At 48.9% G+C, this 13918-nt stretch overlaps 1 protein-coding gene and 1 pseudogene across 1 annotated transcript; both read right to left on the bottom strand.

Annotated features, from left to right (window-relative positions):
• Positions 1-84: 84 nt before the first annotated feature.
• Positions 85-8248, bottom strand: Fahd2a (fumarylacetoacetate hydrolase domain containing 2A). Its single transcript, NM_001134834.3, is given in 8 exon segments — positions 85-275; positions 400-487; positions 589-697; positions 1906-2065; positions 2310-2369; positions 4046-4262; positions 5560-5810; positions 8108-8248. Coding segments are annotated over 7 exon segments (942 nt in total). The 5' UTR covers positions 5805-5810; positions 8108-8248; the 3' UTR covers positions 85-212.
• Positions 8249-9604: 1356 nt separating this feature from the next.
• Positions 9605-13850, bottom strand: LOC147995677 (small ribosomal subunit protein uS8 pseudogene; annotated as a pseudogene).
• Between the last annotated feature and the right edge of the window lie 68 nt (positions 13851-13918).

Genomic DNA, 13918 nt, shown 5'->3' on the forward strand with positions numbered 1-13918 from the left:
CCCTGTGAAACAGCCCACCTTCAGGGACTGTAGGTGGGGGAAAATGTGTGTGGCTGTGTGGCTAAAAGACAGTAGAAGGTAAGCTGCAACTTTGAGAGAAAATTTATTCCCATGGCCTACCTAAGAGCAGCCTTAAGTAGGCAGGGCCAGCAGTGAGCTGGGTGGGAGCACAAGTTCTGCCTGGTGTCAAGTCCAGTGCTTACAGGACACCATCACACCACCTTGTTGATGATGACACCAAGCTCTTCAATCTCACACTGGACTTCATCACCCTTCTGTAACACAGCAGCACAAGGCTCTTAGCCTTTGGCTCCTGAACATGCTCTCCCCTTAGACTCACCCCCTGGGCTGCTTCAAGCTTTACAGGCCTCCTGGCTCTCCTCTTCTGAACTAACTTACCTTGAGAAAGACAGGAGGCTTCCTAAACATGCCGACACCTGGAGGAGTCCCAGTCAGGAGAATGTCCCCTGGGTACAGAGTGACAAACCTAGGGAAGCAGAGGGTCAAGTGAGACTGTGGGCTGAGAGTGGGCTTAGCTCCCAGGTGAGCCAGCGGGTGGGGCTGGCTGTGACAGGTTCCATCACTTACTGGGAGACCCAGGCTATCAGATCTTCAGTCTTGAACACCATCTGGTTGGTGTTGCTGCTCTGGACAATCTCCCCATTCACTCGACAGGAGATCTTTAGATTGTGTGGATCTGGAATTAAAAATAACACTGGGGTCATCCACACCCAACACCCAGCCCCAGAAGAAAGAGGAAACTTGGGGAGCATGTCTGCCCAGCCTGGTTAGCACTTCACCCTGGACTTCCTGTACAGACTGGTCCCCTGGGTTCCTGCATCAAGTGAGGAAAGAAGGGACATCCTATAGTCTCTGAACAAGGAGAAAAACAGCTGAGGGGTTTGCCTTTAAAAATGGCCATGCAGGCCAGGCAAGATGGTTATAGGTAGAACCATCACTGCCAAGCCTTGGGGCCCAAGTTTAATTCCTGGTACTCAAATGAGCCCAGGAAGAGAAACAACTCTTACAAATTGACCTCTGACCTCCATGGGCCATGGGGGCTGCAGAGATGTCAGTAGCATTGGCTGCTCTTACAGAGGTCCTGAGTTCAGTTCCCAACAACTACATGGTGGCTCACAACCATCTATAATGGGATCTGATGACCGCTTCTGGTGTGTCTGAAGACAGACAAAGTACTCACATAAAATTAAAAGAAAAAAAGTACATTCATTTAGTTATGAATTATACTAATTCTCTACAAATAAAAATAATAGAAAAATAAAATAGGAAAAACAGGCATCAATCCACAGCAGAGACTGATAATTATAGATCTAGAATGACTCAACATCTCCAAAGTGACAGGGACACAGAACAGCAGATAATGGGGCTACCCAAGCTATCCTGCACCCCTGACAGCTGCTAGAATACAGCTTCTGAGGTACTGCTGTCCTGAGGGGCTCACCCATGGAGCCATGCCACACCCCAGGGACGCATGCACAGAGGATGTGCGAGGTCCTCTCCTATCTCCCTTGCAGAAAATGAACAGGTTTCATCATAGCCATTCTCCATGCTCAACAGCCAGTCTTACTCCTTCCAGCTTAAGGACTATTCCAGAAGGAGACAGGTGGAGGCAGTCCCTTCTCCCAAGTGCAGTGTTCGTTGTAATTCATTTTATGGATGTAGTTCACAGCATCTGCAGCTGTGTTCCCTCTAAGAGGCTCTAGAAGGAAGTTCTACTGAGAGCTAGCTCACAGCTCACTGGCCACCTGATCTCTGTGGGAACAGCATTGACACTGCAGCTCTGTGTACAGTTGTAACCATAGTCCTTGCTGGAGCACGGTTTTGTCCTGACACTCAAAGGTATTGTACATTGGAGGGTACAAGCCTCGAAGACCAGCGACCTACCTGCTATGGTATCCTTGGTAACCAAGGCAGGGCCCAGGGGGCAGAAAGTATCAAAAGTTTTTCCCAGTAACCACTGCTTTCCATTTCTCATTTGCCAGTCCCGAGCACTCACATCATGAGCCACAGTGAAGCCAGCCACGTAAGCCATGACATCTGTGGCCTATTGGGGCAGGAGATTTGGCCAGATAAGGTTACATCACAGGTGACACAACCTCTAGAACAAAGAATCTCAAAGCCATTATCACACATTAGCACCAGGGCTAGCTAAGGTGGTGTATGGAAGCCCATGTGTTCCAGTGTGAGACAGCACCAGTGTGTGTGTGGGGGAGGGTTGGTCAGGACGAGCAGAGGCAGGACCTGGGACTGCTGCTCCTCCCTGGCCTGGGAGCCCCCTTCCACCTCACCTTGATGTGTTTGCCTTTCTTCCCAATGACCACGGCCATCTCCACCTCCCAGTCAACTTCCTGCAAAGTAGGAGAGGACAAGTGAACTGCAGGGGCTGTAAGGCAGATCTCTGGATGACAGGTGGGTGTGACCTGCAGACCATAAGCTCGGGGCAGTGGCAAGCAGCACCACTAGAGGTGACTAGGAGATGAAGAAGGAAGTTCTACTGACAGCTAGCTCACAGCTGAGGCTCACATGTCTGGGGAACTGAGTTTACACATCACCCTTGACACCTCAGTGAAGAGTGACGCCAAGTACTAAGACTTAGAAATACATAACTACTGTGTGCCTGACACTATGTACGTGCTATAATGCATTAACTCATTTAGATCAGACAGATCCTGGATAAATGTATTTAAGGGGCTTAAATAAGCAACACACAAGAAAAAATGCACATGGCTACAAAATGTGAACCAATGCCAGCCTCTCGGTAAGAGAGCAGATACACCTGGAAAGAACTTACAATTTACTCTTTCCTTGCAAAAACACCAAAGAGCCTTCAGTGAAGGCCAGAAAGTAAGGATGTGCTCAATGGGAATGGAAACCAGCAGGATGGGTCCCCTGGCCAAACTGGGTTCATCTACATTGCATGAGGAAAAATGAGAAATTCAAGTAAATACTAAAAGCACAGAGGGAGGGCTAGGGAGATGTTCGGCAGGTAAAGGTGCTGGCCACAGAAGCCTGATGACCTAAACTCAGTCCTTAGAATTCGAATAAAAAGCTGGATGTGGCCGCACACATCTGCAGTCCCAGCAGAGGAAAATCACCCAGAGGCGTAGAAACCAGCTCTCCTGGGGTATGCACAGAAACAAGAGCCTCCGCCTGCCTAAACCAGGTAGAAAGTGAGAGCCCATAGTGTGGAGGTGGGAAGAACAAACAAACGGTCACACTCGACAACACCCAACATGGGAGCCTCCTGATGGGCTGCAGTGGGAAAGAGGTCATTTCCTGTGCAGGATGCCTCAGAAAACTGCTTCAGCTGAGTCTGGTCACAAGGAAATAGGGCAAAACTGAGTGCAGGGCACCCTGAGAAAACAGTTCTTCAAAAGTGTCAGGGAAGGAAGCCTTGTGGCAACTTCAAATGTGTTAGGGAGAAGTCTGCGTGGGATGAGAGATGTTCTCAAAGGAATGGGACAAGGTGCACGTGTGGCAGACACACGGCCTGGGCAGACAACATGGGGGGAGACCTAAAAGAATGAAAGATGTTCTCAATGGAATCGGGATAAGGTGCACGTGTGGCAGAGCCACAGCTGAACAAACACCACCATGAGACATGAAATGCTCACACCGAAGTATGGGCAGCAGGAAACCTGGCGGCTTTATCTACATCGTTAATATACTTCCACTGTAGAAAATTACTCCTGTAATTGGGAAAGATGAGTTAATTCCTCCTGTCACCTATACCTGAGGCTGTGTTATACTTCTCTAGTGTATTATATCACCGAGTGACAGGTTCCCTTAAGACAACTTCTCAACCTCTGGGTCACCACCACCATAGGGGTTACATATCAGGTCTTCTCGCATATCGGATATTTATAATTCATAACAGCAAAATAAAGTAGCAATAAAATTTTCTGGTTGGAGGTCACTACAACAGGAGGAACTATATCAAAGGGTTGCAGCATTAGGAAGATTGAGAACCACTAGGAAATGACTCCTATGCTGGAGTCCGGTGACCTGGTGGTGAGGAACTAACCTTACTCTCTGGTGGGAGGATGATGCTGTCATAGGGCCCCACGATGGAGCTGGAGAACTTGCTGAAGATGATGGGATTCTTGGGCACCCGCACGTTCTGTTCTTGACAGTGGTCTGCATAATTCAAGCCCACACATATCACCTTGTCTGGCCGGGTGACAGGGGCTAAGAAGGTCACCTGTGACCGAGGGATGAGTGGCAACTGGGCAGCCAGGGCTCTGTAGAGATCAAGCAGGAGAGGGGCTAGCTGAAACAGGGCAGGAATCCCAGAACAGGCTGGGGAGACCCTTAGCAGTTACGACTTCGCTTTTTGCATTTTCTAGACCTTTCACCTATCAGTGTAAAAGACTCAGTCCTTTTACAGCAGAGCACAGTGGTTCATCAAGGGCTCGTTTCCTCCCCACTTGGGTAATTGTTGCTCATGTAGAAGGATGTGAAGGGTACACATGGGAGTGCGTGGAAAGGCCTCCCTCACCCCTCTAGTCACCGTGTCCTGCCCTGGAGACAACTCCTGTGTTCTGCCTACCAGCTACAGTGTAGCACCTTCTCATCTCATGCCTTTGTATATGAACGATAAGTATGTTATGCATTTTAATATAAATCTAGTGTTCCCCTAGAACACAAAGGTCCCCCCCTCCTTGTTTTCTTTGGTTCTTCTTGGTTTCTCTGTGTAGCCTGGAACTGACTATAGACCATGCTGGCCTTGAACTCAAGAGATCCACATGCCTCTGCCTCCTGAGTACTGGGATTAAAGGCATCTTCCTTCTTGTGGCTGTTATCCTATAGTGTCAACATATTCTGGGTTCCAACAACAGGAGAGGAAGTGGTCCCAATAACAGGAAAGAAAATGGCCATTTGGGATGACAGTGCTCTGTACACTGTGCTGTCAGACATTTCTATTTCTGCCACTCTGCTGGGTGAGAACGCCTTCTTAAAGTGTCTTTAAACTACTGTTTGACTCTTTAGACTGATTATCCCATGACTGGCTTCAGGGTCAATCCCAGTTAATCTAGCACACACTGGGGGAATCTCTTTCCTCTCTTGGGCCTTGTGCCAGGCTCCTCTAACAGGAGGGACTTAGCCTCTCCAGTGGGAGGGACTTAGCCTTTAGGTAGGCAGTATAATGAGGTAAGGTCCTGGTGTGTAGCCTCAGTTTCCCTCTCTGTAAATTGAAAGTGCTGGTATATAATATACACCTCTAATTTAGTCCCAGCATTCAAGGGGTTAAGGCAGAAGGCTCTCTAATTCAAAGCCTGCCTGGGCTACATAGCAAGACCCTGTGTCAAAAATGAAGATTTAGGGGTTGGGGATTTAGCTCAGTGGTAGAGCGCTTGCCTAGGAAGCGCAAGGCCCTGGGTTCGGTCAGCTCCGAAAAAAAGAACCGAAAAAAAAAAATGAAGATTTATATTCCTGTTAGCTCTTTATTAAAAGAACAAGTGAGCTCCCTGCTTGTTTGACTCTAGGGGTAGGAGAGGGAGATGGGAGGGAACTGGGCAAGACTGCCTGCTTACTCACCTTCTTGCCACCGAAAGGGCAGTCTCTCCCCGCTCCAGGAACTGCACCATTGTCTTGGGGAGCGCTGGGTCAAAGGTGTTTAGGTCTACAACTCCCCCACCAATCCCTGACTCTAGGCCCACGTGAGGCTCTTCCAGGTGAGGTGCCTGGAACTGTACCAGTCTCATATTTCTGCAGGGTTGACAGGGCCTCTTCTGAACCTGCAGCAGAGTTGACAGCAACCTCCTTCTACCATAGCCCAGCATCAAAGCCTAGAAGGAAAGAAGCAAGCCACAGGAGACAGGAGGACTGCAGAGCCATCACGAAGGTCCCTTCATCCCTTTGCCCCATCAACCATTCCCAGCATGCCACGTGGGAAGGCTCACATAGGAAGTGCTTCAAACAGTCAGAGAACAGATGAGTATGCCAGGCTTCAAGCTAACCCGGGGATCCCAGCCTTTCCTCAACCAGTGTTCCTTCAAAGTTTCCACTGCTGCAGGCAAGTGGGAAACACAGCAGACCAACTCAGACCTGCTGTCCTGCATGCTGGGTTAACAGATATGGATGACTGATGTACACAAGCCTCAGACGTTGAAATGCTGTTGTGAAGATGGCCAGGCTGCTACCTCTAGCTTTTAGAGGAAGTCCTCCTGAATGGGGGAAGGCTAGACTGTGCCAGACTAGGAATCCGCACCAAGTTAGGCAAATGGCTATTGCTAGAAATGGCTTCTCAGCTACCTCATGCAACTTTTTAAAAAGTACTTACTTGGTCCCATTGCCCTCTGACTTAAACACTTTCTTCTGCCCACATGCTCACGCTAGAACCCCTACCAGCTTACCTTGGCTTAGGAGTCACCCTCCATACCAGTTTCTGCTGTTGCTGCACAGGGAGACTCGGTACCCAGAGGCCAGATACTTGGCCTCACACATTGCTCAGCCATCTCCCTGGGTTCAGTAGCAATGTCTGTCTCTTTCACTACTGAGCCTACACTGTTGCTGCTGTGTGTGGAACACAGGCTTGCACTGCCTCTGTTCACTGAACAGATGGAGGACGCAAGGGGCTTGACATTTCACTAGGAAAAGCCTAGTGATGATCAGCTTTGGAGAGAGCTGGCCGCGTCTTCCCTCCTCAGATCCAGACCTCTTAGATATCATCAAAAAGGTTCCGGGCCTGCTTTTAGTTCCAGGTTCCACCCAAAGTTAAGGTTCTTTCTCGTGTTCCTTTTGTTTTTAAGGTATAGGTGCTGGCCTGGAGGGTGCCTGCTGGCCTGGAAGGCACGTGCTAGCCTGAGCTACATCCCAGCTAACCCACACTCCATATCCCCACCCATCCCCTTACTCTGTCTTAATCTAGGTCTGGTCTTCATTCCTTATCAGAGTCCTCTCCCTTCTGGAGAGCTTGCCTTTAAAACCTAGTAGCTGCTAGGAAGACAGCTTGGTTGGTAAAGTGCTTCTACTGAAAGCATGAAGATGAGTTAAATCCCCAGAACCCATGTAAACACGCTTGTGGTCTATGCCTGTAATCCCGGTGTTGGAGACAGGTAGATCCCTGGGGCTTGCTAGCCAGCCAGTCTAGTCTAATTGTTAAGTTGCAGGCCAATGAAAAACTCTGTCAAAAAAAAACTAAGGTGGACACACACAGACATACACGTCTTTATACTAAAAAATGAGAGACTGAGAGACAGCTCTCTTGGTCCTGGGCTCTTGGTCATCACCCGGTTAAGCCAATCTACCCTGTTCAGGATCACCACAGTGTGAGCTTGCAAGTCTGGCCAGAAAACCAAAGGTTTTCTCCTGCTCTGTCACTTTACACAAGTACCACCATGCCACCATCCAAAGGCTGTTCCAGCATACCTGATCAGTCACACAGCACACTAAAACGACAGTACTGTCTTGGGGAAAGCCAAATGTTCCACTTGTGATTCCACTATAATTCTCTTGACTGTGGCTGGCAGGTACTGCTGGCCCAGTTTTATAGATGAAGAAGCCAAGGCTTGGATAGGATAAGGGGTTTAGTTTGCCAAAGGTTCAAAGGTCATACAAGTAAAAGAAAACTGGTATTTGAGCCCATGTCTAGATGACATTGAAGTTCTCAATTCAGAAGCAAGGTACTTACTTCCTAAGCAAGATAATCTAATTTCAATCTTGTCTACACCTCTCTGGTCCTAACTGCCCATGGTCCACCCATCATGCTTCTGGATGGCCAGTTACTGTGGCTTCAGACATAACTGTGATCCCTGCTGACTGTGCTTCGCTGATGATGAACCTGTGACGGGTGCGCCCAGGTTCTTTCATTCTAGCTTTATAACAATCTTCATAGAATAGAAAGCAGCACCGAGGCTCCACGAGGTAAAGTCACCTGGCAAGGTGACACTACTGGTTTTGAAAGAATCACTATGAGTCACAGCACAAGAATCCCTTAGCAAACAGCACAGGAATGGGCAGCTTGAGGCGCAGCGCTGAGCATGCGACCCTGCTGATCTCCTCCGCTCTCCAGGAACCGAGGTCGGTCACTTGGCTTCTCAATGTCCGGTTCCCCTCCCTCCGTGCTGGCCTAGCCTCAGCTTACCTGTTTGCTGTGGCCGGACCCACCCGGCTCCCTGTGCAGTGAGCCGATGCCTGCAAGGCTGCAGGTCGAGAGGGGCGGGCAGAGAAGCCACAGCCAGGAGCGTAGCAAGCAAGCACTTAACTCTTCTCCAAGGGAAATAGCACCCCCACCCCCACCCGCAGTCGCCATGTGGTGACGTCATGAACCTGTCGCCAATAGGAGGACGCCTGCTTCCTTCCGGAAGTCTGCCCTCTGGCTGCTAGGTACTTCTAGTAGCCACAGAGCTCCCTGCAGGTTCCTGGTGTGCATCTGGGGAGACCCTCAGTGGCTCCAGGGTGACCCCGGGATAGCCAGACCCAGAGAGAGAGCATCCGACCTTCTGGCTCCGGCCAGGCGCAGCTTCTGGGCCAGGCTACTCACAGTTTTTCAGGAAGCACCCTGGTGGACAGTAACAAATAGTTTTGTGCTACAGAGTTGACCTACCGAGGAGAGGGATGTTTATATCTGTTGTATTTGTGGAGAAGGTGTAAAGGCCAGGAGTGATTTTTGCCTATGATGACTCCGGAACAAATAAGGGGTCACCCAACCACTTATTTAACTGTCTTGGCAGGTGTGAAGCTATTCCGAAGGCAGAAGACACTTGTGTCCTTCTCTTCAGCTATTGGGCTTTTCCCAATGAATCTTGTGTGTTGGGGGAAAGAAAAAGCTTAAGCTTGTGTGTGCCAGCTAGAGGAGGAGTTTGTCACCCAGTAAGAGATATCAGAGTTCTGGTAACTGGTCAGACTATCATGTGGGATAGACTGGAACTGATGGTGGATCAATAACCAGCAGGACCACACCTTGACCAAGACTGCTTAGTTATGCATACCACTTGCTTTCTGTTTGAGAACCTGAACCTCCTGTCAGAACTCCAAAGATGCACGTTGGAGAGTCACTGAACCTTTTAGTTGTTGTTGTTGTTCCCAATGTGGCAACATTGGCAAAGTCTTAGTCAGCTTTCCACTGTTTTTTTCTTTAATTCACCCAGTGAAGACAGATGGTAGCCTATCTACTTGTTTTGTTTTGTTTTCTTTTCTTTTCTTTTTTCTTTTTTTCGGAGCTGGGGACCGAACCCAGGGCCTTTCGCTTGCTAGGCAAGCGCTCTACCACTGAGCTAAATCCCCAACCCCGCCTGTCTACTTGTTAGGCCTGCCAGAGCTCAGGCTCCGACCCTAACATCTCTGATACCAATTTCACCTACTTGTAGCAGCACCCTGATCTTCACCTGCCTTATTTTAGGGGAAAAATGGTATGTGTTGGGGGCGGTGGGCACGTCCAGGCAGCAGGCTTTCGGGTGGAAACATCCTACAGAACCACACCCCGAGGCCTCCGGCATAGGAAAATGTAAAGGGACTCTGAGAAGGAGCCTCCTAAATGAATCAAGGTTCGGACAGATCGTCAGAGGCTTCAGTTGCCCCAGGAAGCACAGGCGTTTACTAATTATATCCCCTCTTTTTTTTTCCATTGAGGATTTTTTTTTTAGCACCAATGTTTTACATCCTGGACAAAAAAGAACCTCAGGGTTTTCCTTCCTGTGTGATTTTTGTCTTGCTTCTTCATAGTTCATGACATCAGCTGCGGTTGTCAGTGCAATAAAACCAAACTGATGTTATTTTCTCATGCTCGAGGTCCTTGAGCTGCATATCAAACCTGGGGCTCATCCCTCCATGTTTGTTTAACCTGCTTGTGGGGTTGACAGCATTCTTCCTAGCTCTGATCATCAACGGTTCCAAATTCTCAGGCATAACCAGGCTTCATCCTCACAATTAGAAACCGGACAATAACTTCAGAGCATGCCAGTAAGGAACAGACATTTGCTTCTCTTCTCGGTGTTATTGGCTTTCTTGAGAGTGTCAGCCAGGACTTTTGTGTGTACTGTTAATGCTGGCGTGGACGCCTGGCAGAAAGAGAGGAGGAGGGGTGCTGGAGAGATGGCTCAGTGGTTGAGAGCACCCGAGGCTCTTTCAGTAGACCCGGTTTGAGTTTCAGGACATACATGGTGTCTCACAACCAGCTGTAACTCCCGTTCTGGGATGTCTGAGACTCTGTCTGGTACAGGTGCCTGGCACGCATGTAGTGCACAGACATGCATGCAGACAAAACACCCATACACATAAAACAACTTTTCAAAGACGGAACAGGAGGGGCTAGCTCATTGAATTCCACAGTTGCTTTTCTTGCTGCCGTAACAAAACAGCTGACATAAAAGTTAAGGAAGAAGGGGTGCATTTTGGATCACAATTGGAGGGTATACATCACCATGCAGGGACAGTGTGGCGACAGAAACCTGAGAACGCTGGCCATACCATAGCAGCAATCAAGAAGTGAAGAGATGAATGCTGGTGCTCGCCGTTCTCTGTTGTTTTCATGCAACTCAGGGCCTTAGGCCACAGTGTGGCATCACCCGAATTTAGAGTGGATCTAATCACCTTGATTAACTAACTTGATCTGATAATTCAGCGACCCTAGAGCCCGTCAAGGAAACCATAAGATAACTAATGCCCACAGAGCCATTGGACGGGACTCAGCTGAGGTGCTATAGCCAGGCTCGCATTTGGGAATCTGAATCAAGGAGGCTTGTCTGGGAGGAGTAGTCAGCAAACGAGAGCCATGGGGCTGTGCTGTGTGGTGATGGCAAATGCTCAAGAGAGTGGGGGGAGGGAGCTGGCTGTCCTCCACCACGACAGGAAGACTTGAGAGGGAAGGACACGTCACTCTGATTCTTGAGCCTTGGAAATGCAGCTTCTGCAGGGGTGTTGGGTTTGGGGGGAAAATGACAAGCTGGGTTTTGGCTAAGCTGCAGGTCACATACCTTAGGGACACCCAAAGGCACTTCAGGATCCTGGTCAGAGACAGGAATCCAGAGTGAGGCTTCAGCCTAGCTTAAAGAAGCTAAGCCTAATTATAAAGGAGACCCCATGAAGTGGCTGAGACTGCAGTGTGAACAGGATCTCATAGCAACCTTCCTCTAAGTCTTGGCCAGAAAAATTCAGAGAACCCAAGCTGTGGTGTAGAAGGAAATATTTGCAAATCAAACATCAGACAAATGGCTTGTCTCCTGCCTCCACAGAGAATTCTCAAAAGTCGGTAAGTGAAAATAATCAAATTGAATAGATCGTTGGACAAGAGATTTATCAGGTAACTTCACAAAAAGAGACACCCAGAACATGGAAAAGACACTAAAGTGAACCCATCATCGCGAAGATGTGAAGTGCAGTCACAGTGTGTCACCGTGCACCTACTAAAATGACCAAAAGTCCCCCTCAAGTGTCATGGGGTTTGGAAGTGCAGGAGCTTGTATGTACTGCTGACAGCATTATAAACGCATGCAAAACTGCTTGTTTGTTTGTTTGAGACAAGCTTTCTCAATAGCCCTGGCTATCCTCAAACTCACGGAGATCAGTTCCCTGAAACTTCCAGTGCTGTGGTCAAAGGCATGCACCAGCACACCTTGCCCCGGAGGAGTCTCGAAAAGCATACACCACCCCCACATGATCTTGCCGTTTCTCTCCTGCATATCAACAATATTGAATCTTACCTTTGCTTTGCGCTCCTAGAAATAGGGTTAGTAACCCCGGGGTTGGAGAAATAGCTCAGCAGGGAGGAATCCTTGCGAATCCTGCACGACTAGAGTGCAGGTTCCCACACTCACATCAGACGGTTTGCAGATGCCTGTAACTCTAGCTCCAGGATATCTAATGCCTTCTGGTGGCCTCAACATACACGAGCACACACGTGCACATAAACACATTTTTAAAAAAATCTCCATTTTCTGTATTCTGTAAAACAGTTTACTAGAGTCATTTTACTTGACTAAGACTCCCATGCCCTTGTTTGCCCAAAACAAGGGCAGACGCACCTTCCAATTTCCTCCTGGATGATCAGCTGCCTTACTTGTCCCTACTGTCAGTCAGAGCAAAATAGCTGGCAAGCTTTGGGCCACTGCTCCTCCTTCCCCAATCCCCCAGGACTCTCCTTCCACTTGGCCCAAACCATCACAGTTCTCAGCAAGAGAGGCCTGATGCTTCTCCTCCTACTCCTAGCCCAGCCTTTTTTAACCCTTTATATTAAGCCAGTAGTATACATCTCTCAAGTCTGTGAGCCACTCATGAAATTAATCAAAGCCAAGGAGGGGATCAGGGAGCCAGAGTCCTTTGGTCTGAAGCTTAAGTAAAATGAACTCGGGCTCACAATTAGCGTGGGAAGTCAGGAGAGACTCCTCAGTCATGATTAGCATGGGACGTCAGGAGAGTCCTCAGGAGCTAAGACCCCATCCTCTGGGCTCTGGTGCTATCTTCAGAGAGTATCGAACTGAACTGAATGAGAATATCCCAGGCAATGTTCCCTACTGCAAAACTGCCTGCTTGTTTGATGTGTGAGAGGATCCTCCAGGGACCAGAAGAGACTGGTGTGGTGAACACACAGCAGGAGAAGCTGAGTGAGTTGCTTTTCTCCTGTCAGCGTCAGTCCCCAGAATAGTGCGCTGCCAAAAATGTTCCCTGAGGTCATAACAGCTTCATAAAAAATGAAATTGGGACAGAGAGAAGAAGCAAGTGGCATCATATCCAAATAAAACACACACCGCAAACAATGCAGGCCCTGCCTTCCAGCCACCAGGATAATAGGTGTGCATGACCACACTGGGCTTATGTCGTGCTGGTGACCAACACTCTGTGCACACCAGGCAAGCACTCTACCAACTGAGCGACATCCCAAGCCCAGAGATAGTTTTATTTTCTTGTAACACACGAATGTGCTAACTGGGACCTGGGGTAATGGGCCCTGCAGTGAAGATGTCTCCTGCTCAACCAGTATCTTGCTGCTTTTCTCACATCCACAGGAACAGAGAAAGAAGCTTGAGACCAGCACCACTTCCCTCTGAACCACATTTGCTCTACCCCGGAGAAACTTCTACTCAGGGCTGGGAAAGTTTGTCAACAAAGCAAACAACTCCAGGCCTTCACAGCATGGTTGGCTGTCAGGAGCTGAATGATGACCTGCTCTTTGGGGGCCTTATTTTTAGTTTCTCTGTTTTACTGTGGTGAGTTTTTTTTTCAAAACTAGGAAAAAGTGATGTCTCATGAGTGTGCTGTGCAGTGGAGAGGGAGGGCAGGGAGGAGGGGAGGGAGCAGGGAGGAAGGGAGGGAGGAGAGCTGGGCTGGGTTTCCAGGAGAGGGTGCTGAGGCAGACTGTACAAGTAGCCTTTCAGACTTGACTCTGCAAGGCCTTGGAGCTAGCTCTATGACATGAATAGGACCAGATCAGGGAATGCCTCAGCCTCACCCTGGACCTCTGCCCAGGCTCCCTGAGCCCACTGCAGAGTGCTGCCCTCCCCTCGCCAGCTTCAGGTGTGCTGGTCTCACTGCCTCTGGGGTGTGCTTCTGACACCCTGGCAGTCCTAGACCCCCTATTCTACAAACAGAATAGTTGGCCAGACGCACACCCATACACACACCACTTCGTTTGGGTTACAGGAATCTGGAAAGCACATTGACCTTGACATTAGCAGTTAAAAATTTTCCAGCTAAGAGCGCCGGACATCCAGTTCCAACAGGCTGTGTCAGAGGGCGGGTATTGGGTATACTTTAAGGAGCTTTTAAGAGTGAAAAACTCCAGACACTGAAAGCACTTATAATGCTGTTTGAACTTTACCTCAAAGTGTTAGACGCCTCCTTTCCTTCCTTCCCTCCACTCCTGCTCCCTGGGATCATACCTGTTCCCTCATTGGATCTCTCATTGGTAAAATGGTACCATCTAGTCTGCTACCTTGAGAGCTCCCTTTCCCAGAATTCC

This window comes from Rattus norvegicus, chromosome 3 (genome assembly GCF_021556685.1).
Source record: "Rattus norvegicus strain SHRSP/BbbUtx chromosome 3, alternate assembly SHRSP_T2T, whole genome shotgun sequence".
Taxonomy (NCBI): domain Eukaryota; kingdom Metazoa; phylum Chordata; class Mammalia; order Rodentia; family Muridae; genus Rattus; species Rattus norvegicus.